Here is a 9,732-nt window from a genome sequence, read left to right on the forward strand (position 1 = left end):
GAAGTTCTCAGTGAAGGATAGCATAGAAAGGTAAAGCAAGAGAAAGCATTTGCAAAGAAGAGCACCTTCCTTTCATATATTTGATTTAGATGAGCACAAAATAGCCAGAGAAAAAAGGTTAGATTAGAAACAAACAAAAGTACTAATTTCACAGGGTCAGCTTGCATGAATTATCTCTTTGAAGGCTGTTTCAGTAGCCCACAGCTCCACCCCGTTTGAATAGCTGGAGAGCCATTTAATTATCTGAGGATAATAATACTTAGCATTTAAGTATCATTTAAAGAGTACAGGATGCTTTCAAATGCAGGCAACCTGCATGACTCCTGGGGTGAGGCCAGGCAAGTGGCAGAACAGAGGGAGCTGCCTTCAGCTCCCATCCTGGTAGAGGGGTTTCTTTGCCAGAAGGGATGGAATGGGAAAGGTTTGGGATGAGGAGCCTGAATACCTTCCCTGTTTGCACAGCTCTGTCTCAGGGACAGAAAGCAAGGGAGATTGCTCCTAAAAATACAAGACCTTTGACTCTGCAGCCAAGTGATGATTTTTGGGGCATTTCCTTGTAGGATTCTAGTTGTCTGTTTTGTCACTGTGGTCAAGCAACCTAATAATTTCACTGTGACTGAGAATTATTTCTGCTTGTTGCTTTATGATAGTAAAATTCTACCTGATAATTACCTTACCTTATCAGAAACATGCTCTAGTAATGCAAACAAGTAATTTACCAGTTTTTAACTTCAGTGGTTGTATGAAGAAAATAATTAAAAGAGATAAGCTTGGAAGGGATATGATGCTTTTAAAATACCAAGAGTATCCTACATGGCTGGTCTCCCTTCTCTGTCTTCCTTGTGCTCATCTTGGTACCAGTCCTGCTGGGAAAGGCTCATTTCCAAGGTGTGGGAGGAATTTTGGTGAGTGGGAGCTGGGCCCGGAGGGATCTGGGTGTGAGTGGGAGCAAGCGAGGGGATGGTGGTAGCAGGATTGCAGAGACCAGCACCAATAACAAAGCAACACAGGGTCCTTCTGCCAAGAGCCAAGGGCTCGTGTTAGCTGAGGGAATGGAAGGGCTCATCTTTGGCTGTGTGTATTAAATTCCTGTGCAGAGGGCTGTGACAGTACAAATCACTTTCTGAAGACAAAGCTTTGAGTGGCCTAAGGCAAAGGGCAGACTTTCCTTCACGTGGCACACCACCCTGCAAACAAATTACAAGACCAATGGCACCACAGCAGAATATATCTTCAATGACTGAAAACTTGTCTGTACACTGGAGGCCACATTAACAGAACCCTTTGCTGAATCCTGTAGTGACACATTGCAGGAAGCCAAAGACGTACATCTCAACTCAAAAGAGTTTAGAGGCTGCTTTCTCTTGGAATTTATAGATACAATAATAATAATGATTTTTAAAACAAAAAACAATAAACAAAAAAAAAACAAGGCAGCAAATTGGGCCTCTCTGTTTTCAGACCAGCTAAACTGGGTCATTTTCAGAAAATGCCTCATTACCTAAAACAATTACAACTGTTGTCACATCTCCAATGAGTTTAGTTTGGTGTTTGGTTTTTAGTGTCTGCTGGGAAAACTTTAACGGGCGCAGCTGCTGTGTTTAAGGCCACTTCATAGCTCAGTGCTCCTGCGGCGGTTTTTATTCACTGGTTTATTGTCTTGCCGGTGCTGTACCAAGGTACCTGAGCACACACTGGCTTTGAGCAGGCATATTGTCCCATTGTTTTCTTCTCCCCACTCCCCTTGGGGCAAATCACCTTTTGGAAGTTCAGCGCTCATCTGCAGGCTGCAGTAGCTTTCATCTTCTATGTCCTGTAGTTCATGAGCATTAATTCACTTCAAGGACTAATATTGGCCATAAAATAGAGCCTCAGATCCATACAGGCTATTTTTGGAACTGTATTGAACAACTACTGCTCAACTGATGTGGCAGCAGTGCTGCTTATATTCCAGATTATATATGCAGTTTTCCTAAGGTAAAATATTACTTTTCAGAAGTTTTCATTAACAGTCTCTATTACCTACATAATTGGATGGCAGCATTTAACCGTGATTAATTTAGAATTACCGTGCATTTAAGGATTAAAAAAATACTGCTCTTACCAGTCTGTCTCAGGGGAGAAATACAAAGGGAGAGCAGGAGCTAATTTCCCCACGTGAGGAAGACACACCGTATCATTCTCAACAGAACTGAGCATCTCCCAACTGTGGTCTGATAACAACTGTAATTAGGTATTTAATCACACAGAGGGTAAGATCAGCCAAACAAACGTATGTCTGCTAAGGAAAACAGCCCATGGAAAGATTGTGTGTTCGCTGAACCAAAAGTAAAATGCATAATGAAAGCTCTTAACACTCTGGAGCCTAGCCCTTGCCCAACAAACTGCCTATTTTCCTACATAGTTATTATTCAGAGCTATCCTTGCCATTTCCACTGTGCTGCACCGGGTGCTGTCATGTCCAGAAGTCTGACTCTGAAAGGAGTCTTCCTTTCCTGCCCATGGATTTTAGATCTGGTTTGATGAGATGAGAATGGCCCCTGCACTGGATGACACTCATGCCTATGAGTCCTAATTATAGCCAAGTTCAGAGGTGATGCTGAGACACCACAAAAAGCCCTGCTGTGATCTCTTCCACCCTAATGCCCAGAAAAGCTAACTGCCAGGCCCTTCAGAGGAAAGAGACACTGTTTGCAACCAGCCACAAAGCAAAATAGAAGCATTAGACTTTCTTATCCACTTCCTTATTTTAGAATGGAAGATTTTTGTGCTCCAGGTATGCAAACTCATCTGTCATCCTGTGCACTCTGTTCATCCTGCTGCCACAGAAGGAAAAATACGATATGAAAAGATGATCCTATTTGCATCATGCACTCTGTGATAACTGACTCAGCCTATAGCATAAAGCTTTAAGAGGAAATATTGAATTAATAATGTGCCACCCAGTAATTCCAGCTTCCTTTCTATACAGTGATTAAAGGCGTCATTTATATACACACACTAACTCTGTAGGATTTTATTGTGGTTGTTTCAGGAAAGGTGCAAATAGCTAGCTTTTTTGCTGTTGGATTACCAATCTTTGCAGTTCTTAACAATACTCATTAAATTAGGGAAAATGACAGCCCACCTGACAAATCAATGCAGTCTGTTGAAACAAGAGATGAGTGTTGTCTGTGAGGGGGGCATTGCTGGAGAGCAGCTTCAGGTGAGGACGGCTGGTCGCTGGTCATGGTGAGAGAAACACCACCCCACAGCAGGAACCCGCTGTGGAGCTTTGCTGCTAGTGCAAGCTGGTCTGCCTCTGCTGTCCTTGCCCCTGCTCAGTCCCCGAAAGCCCTGGAGCCCCATGTGAGGATCTGCAGCCCCTCCTCCAAGTGCCAGAAAGCTAACCTGAGAGTAATCAAACTGATTTGTTTTCCATCAGGTCGCTTATCCAACACATCCCATGACTGCACCAGCACCAGGGCTGCTGAAAACATGTGGTTTAGGGTGAGGGGAGGGAGGTGGTGCTGTCAACTCTTTTGACAGCAGTCTGCAATTAGAGTCACTTAAACTGACTGTGAAACGGCAGGGAATTTTGATTTCCCTCCAATGCTTGTAGAGGGCAGCCTGGGTGAGGACAGCTTTATAGCAAGAAAAACAAGGGGGGGGGGAGGCATATTTTTGGTAAGGATCATATAAATCTACCTATGGGCAGACTTACAAGGTCCATGGACATGAGGTGGAACAACTACTGGTAAAAAGGCCTACAGACTAAAGAGTTGAAAGTCGTGCTGCAGGATCAGCCTTTATTCATAGAGATCCTACACGATGCCAGGCAAGCCATTTCAATCAGATATTTGCAATTGGCCCTTGCTAGTTCATCCATAATTTCCCAAATGCCTGACATGAGCCTCCGGGCCAGTCACACTGCTGCAATCAAAGCCAACATTTTTGAAGGTCCCTGTGCAAAGAGGAGCTGCTGGAACCCTGGTGAAGGGTGCAGGGGGACCAGGGGGAGGCAAGAGCCACACAGTCTCTACAGCTGATGATGAGACAAGGTTTCAGGTAAGCTAAGGAGCATAGCCTAGTGTCCACGCAGAGCAGCTCTGCATGAATTACCTTCTGTTAGTCACTCTCTCTTGAAACTGTCTGAAAATGGGTGTTTTACTTTCTTTTCCTGCCCAGAGTCAGATGTGCAAAGGTGACCCCAGTGCCTGCTCGAGACACCAGTACCCCAAATACCTGGCAGTTCTGGACCACAATGCCAGGAAAGCCCCTTTTGCTTCACATTAGGTGCTGCCACTGCCAAGGATAAATATCACCCACTGCTGCACAGGTTTTCTATTGCTCAGGGGTATAATGGATTAAGTAATGGATGCATTAAATGATCCCTAACTATAATTAGCTCCCTCTGTGCTTATAAAACTACAGCCTCATACAAATGGTTTCTAATGGCACATGCAGTGTCTAGGAACAGGGTAATAGCTATTTAAACAGTTGCTGATCCCTGAGCTGTACACAACGGTGTATTTCACAATTATTGAGAATTTTTGGACGTTTTTTTAAAGTGTTCTGGCCATTGACCTAGAAAAAAGCTTGGTCAGATGAGAACAGAGATGATGCTCTTCCCCTAATGGTAACAAATAGGTAATGTGCTACCTGTCAGACATTACTGCTGCCCCAGTCTTGATTGACCCTGTTGCCACTCTTTACCTGAAGATAAGCAAAACAGATAGTCTTGTCCCACCTTATACCTACAGTACAGGCCCTCTAGGAGAGTCCAGAGTGTTTTTGTGTGTGTAGTTTTCAGTAACTACACTAATGTACATAATGTTAAGAAACGAAAGCTTGCTCATGTAGTACTGGATCATAAGACTCATAGGTGAGTAGAACTTACAAAATGCACTGAGGCCAAAAGGCTGCCGGCCACAATGGGCAGCTGGAACCTCTATGCAAGGACCAGGCTGTCAGCTCAGGGACTGAAGCTTGCAGTTTCAAAATTCAAGATACTATGCTCTTTTTTCTTTTTAAATAATAATCTGTTTTGGTCTTGTTCCTCGAGCTAAAGATGATAATGAGATTTTTATTCAAGAACAGTCTTTTGATTCAAGAAGCACAGAAAATAGCAGCTTTTGTGAATCATGAAGCCCGGAAAAAAAAGTCTCAAAAGAAAACAAGCTTGCAAATACAGCTACCCCAGCAATAACCAACCAGTGTTAATTGTAGATATTTTATTCCCCAAAAATAAACAGAGTTTGCTACAGTTCCTGAAAAGCACATGAAGCCAAAAGAAACCTTCATTTCTTACATGAGATGAAAATTGTACTTTGCTAGAAAGTTGTTTTTAATGAAGACAGTATGTCATAACATTTTTCACCTGACCTTGAAATGGCAACACGCCGTATTCACTTCAGCGATCAGTTTTCACTTCACAGGAAATGGAGAATAAATTTAATTTTCTCTTTTATAAACACAAACACGCACACATACACACTAATTTGAATGTGACCTGCTGCTATTTGAATACTACAGATCTGCCTCAGCACACAGAATTGCTGCCAGCAGGGCGTGATTTGCCCACTGAAGGCAAGACAGCATGAATGACAGAGGGCAAAAGAGACTTCACAGAGCCACCCAGATCTAAGAGCTGATACCTGAGCTGGCAACTGAGGTTTTCTACCAGCCTCCTAATTTACAGCCACATGGAGTCTCAGTCTGCCAGGGAGTGATTGCATATGGTTGCAAAGCTGTACTAAAACCTGCTTCCCTGTAAGGAAGACATAAATACACTTTGTTTGTAGTGCTCTCTACTCAAATCAATAGCAAAGGGAGAAGTAGAATTGCAAGTTTTCAGGTAAGCAAAATTTTTCCATTTTCAATTTGGAGGGTTCACGATTGCAGTGAAGAACAAATCAGCAGTGCAGGAAATTTAAACTGGGAGTGAATCTAATATTCTAGAAAATTTCATCTAACTGTACTTGAAATATATCAGTGAGAGACACAAATGTGGGTGACAGTGATAGCACTGAGCAGCAGAAAAGAGAGAAAACATGTGCATCCCTGACTTTTCTCTGAACATAAATCTGGATTTGTTTAAAACAAGCTTCGCGGCCTTTACCTAATGCATCTCTGATGGCAAAGTTGCTATACCAGAGCTAACAATTCATGTTGAAAAGCATTAACATTTTAACTAAATTATGGGAAGACTGTTCAAATTTTTCTCAGAAGCGCTCCTGAGTAATGAAGTGATACCCATATTTCTGACTGGTTATGATCAAATAATTCCTATTGTGTCCTAGCTTTAATGACTGGCTTTGTCAGAGAAAATTTGTCATGTTCTGCCAGTTTTTGTGATAATTCAGAAACATCTATCCAGGCAACATGCTAAATGCTATCAACGGAGTCACATCAAAAACTAATTCTATACACAGGATTACCACACACTTCCATCTTTTTTTTTTTTTTTTATCTTTTTAATGCGATGACTTCATCCTGGATATTCAATGTAACACTGATTTACTTTAAAGACTGTGTTTATGGGAAAAGAGAGGAATTTGGGCTTGGTAGTACCCTGTCTAGCACTTTATGAAGTCACTTTAAAATATTTTCTCAGGTGGACTAGGTTAGGATCTGGAGGAGTGGTGCTCACCTGAGATGCTGAAGACCCACATTGGCATGCCTCTTGCCTCACTTGAGACATCTAAAGGTTAGACACTAGTCTGAACTAGTTACCTTGGGCTGCCTTTGTCATTAATGGAAAGAAATAGGTATGCCAGAAGAGTAAGCCATTTATCTTAGAAACCTCTCTTCTAGGAAGACACATATGTTCTGGAGGAACCTACATCTCTCCCTTGGTGATAAAGAGGGGCTTAAGATAACTGACTCCAGTTTAAACAACTAACTTTTTTGATATCTGAAGTTCGACAAAATTATTTTCATTCTTGGTTACCATTCTTTCAGGTTAAAATGCTACCAAGAAAGGCTGTCTTGGATTCACTGTGGAGAGATACAAATTGGCCATAGCACGCAAGAAACCTTTTCAGAGACAAGTTTGTTTAGTTCAAATTCACACAAAAGGGGAAGTAAGATCAGTGCCTTCACTCAGTATCTGTGCTTTCCACCTTTCCTCTGTGCTTCGAGAAACAGTCTTTAATCATTTAATTCAGTTTTAAGCCACTATGAAGGTTGATTAAAAAAATAAGCTTTCATACAAGTTTTATACTTGGATGACTCAAAGAGAATAAGATCATACTCAGGGAACAAGCTATGATTGTCAGGTTATGGGAGCTTCAGATCCTGAGGTCTTTATCTAAGTCTAACATCTTTTGGTTTTCATGAAACCAGAACAGCATCTCTGGTTTCCTGAGCACAAACCACTTATTAGCTCAGATTAATGAAGAGAAAATATGGGTACAGTTCTACTTTATAAAGAGCTAAGACTAATTCACAGAAATCTAAGCCCAAACTCTCTCTAGCTCTCTAAGTGTGTGTGCTTCCGACTTCTGATGGGTTGCAGATAAGCAGTAATTGTCTTCTTCAGTGTGGGAGGTTAAACAAAGCAAGAGTAAAATTAATCATTATCAAAATTAAACATAAAGGAGGGAGAAGGTTGAAATGTGAGCATTTGAGTGGGGTTGTCTAGGTTAGAGCTGGGTACGTTTGCAAATCCCTGTTCCCTCCCTCTACTATGCCTTGTCAAATATATAACATTTGCTCCAGCAACAAAATATTTAAGTGAATGCATTTGTCCCAACAAATCAATTAAAACTAAACATCTGATTTTTGTAAAGCTTTAGGAAGATTTCTGCAAACATGTCATCTGAACACACCAACAATTTTACTGCTCTGCCAGGCCATGCAGACCCTTTGACAAGCTGCAAGGATGAAGATTTCTCACAAATGAAAATCTATCTCTGTGTCATTTATGGCCTAATCTTCCTGGTGTGCTTCCCAGGGAACATTGCGACAATTTCTGTTTACTTTTTCAAGATGAGGCCCTGGAAAAGCAGCACCATCTTTATGTTAAATGTGGCTATAACTGACTTATTATATATAGCCACACTTCCTTTCTTTATACACTACTCTCTTAATGGAAATAACTGGGTATTTGGAGACTTAATGTGCAAGTTTATTCACTTTTGTTTCTACTTCAACATGTACAGTGGTATTATCTTCCTCAGCTCCTTCAGCATCTTCCGCTTTTTAGTAGTTGTCTATCCAATTAAATGCTTTTGTGTTCGAAACCGGAGATGGGCAGTGGTGACTTGCATAGTAATTTGGATTATTTCCCTGGTGACCATCAGCCCCTTGTGCATCTTGATCGTCGCGAGGGATACACAGAATAGGACGATCTGCCCAGACCTGGCTACTGCTGAGGACCTTGACACTAGTCGGTTGTATAACCAGCTGCTGACCACATTTGCCTTCTTCTTGCCCATGCTGACCGTCACTTTTTGCTACGTGTTCATTATTTACACCTTGTCTACTGGGCCCCAGACACAGGCTTTCTACAAACAAAAGGCCCGCAGACTCGCCATCGTCCTCTTGGTGGTCTTCTATGTGTGCTTCCTCCCCTTGCACATCTTTCGAGAGCTTCAGCTGGATCTGCGAGTACGACCAGTCAGCTGCCAATTGAAGCACAAGATCCTTCTTATGTTTGCTATAGCTAAACCTTTAGCAGCGTTAAATACTTTTGGAAATTTACTGCTCTATGTAGTGACGGGAGACAACTTCCAGCAGGCAATCCTCTCACTCCTCAAGTTTTGGACAAAGAAGAGCCTGAAGTAGAAGAGATTGATGCTATCAAAGAGTTATGGAAGAAGGGTCCAAACCCACCTTCAATCAGCCAGGCACAACCTCCCTGCCATCAGAGTACTCAGGTTAACCCTGTCAATGCCAAAGGACAGTTAATCTGTTCTGTGTTTTGGAGCTATAAATTGATCATCAGAAGAGAAAACCTATAATTTAAAACAAAACGCTTTAAATAAAATGCTAAAAAAATAAACATGGAACTTCTCAGAAATTTCTCTGTATTTGCTTCCAGGATCCTTGATACCTCTTTTGGAGAATGGCCAATAGTTCCAGAAAAAGAAAGAGTTGCTTGTTAGTGAGAGATACAGATTCAGGGTGGGAATAATTTAATTTAATTTTAGTAACTTAGAAGTTAAGTGCCTAGTCTAAGCTAGGTGCCTGCCTTTGACTTGTTTCCGAAGCAATGGAGGGGGATAAGAGCCTCCATAGGGCAATTTATCACACCTGTCTTAGGCCTGGAGGAGGTTCATCTCACCTCCCTGGAGACACTGACAGAGCAGGTGTACGCATATCAGCTAATCACCTTGTCCTTCCTTTATAATTTCCCATCCTAGTGGAGAGAAATAAGCAGGTTTAGAGTGTGATTCACCTAATTATTCTTGATGCCTACATTTGGACGAGATGAATCATGACCTAGAAGTGCCTGTTTCTCTCCATTGGTTGTAAAGGCAAGTAGATCAAACACAGACCCAAATGTTTGTTCCTACATCTACACAGCTGAGGCCCAGCTCTAGCACAGAGTGGGATGGATCACCCTCCAGAGGTGGCCAAAAGGGGAGCTTACACAATAAAACCCTGTTCAGTGCTTTCAGTGATCACCTGAATATTAATGATGCAATAATACAAGACTGCTCCTGTAAAGGTTTTCCACAATACTAACTGGGATTTCTGGACTAATTTTAGTCCAGAGGTGAGAAGTGAATGGATGCATAAAAGTGC

General features: G+C 41.8%; 1 protein-coding gene across 1 annotated transcript; it reads left to right on the top strand.

Moving 5' to 3' along the window:
* Positions 1–7,794: 7,794 nt before the first annotated feature.
* On the top strand, positions 7,795–8,769 carry LOC308051175 (2-oxoglutarate receptor 1-like; the record flags this gene model as incomplete). The annotated part of the gene is made up of 1 exon (XM_080361511.1): positions 7,795–8,769. The coding sequence occupies one exon, from the start codon at positions 7,795–7,797 to the stop codon at positions 8,767–8,769; it is 975 nt and encodes a 324-aa protein (XP_080217637.1).
* Between the last annotated feature and the right edge of the window lie 963 nt (positions 8,770–9,732).

The sequence above is a fragment of the Nesoenas mayeri genome (genome assembly GCF_963082525.1).
Source record: "Nesoenas mayeri genome assembly, chromosome: 1".
NCBI lineage: Eukaryota > Metazoa > Chordata > Aves > Columbiformes > Columbidae > Nesoenas > Nesoenas mayeri.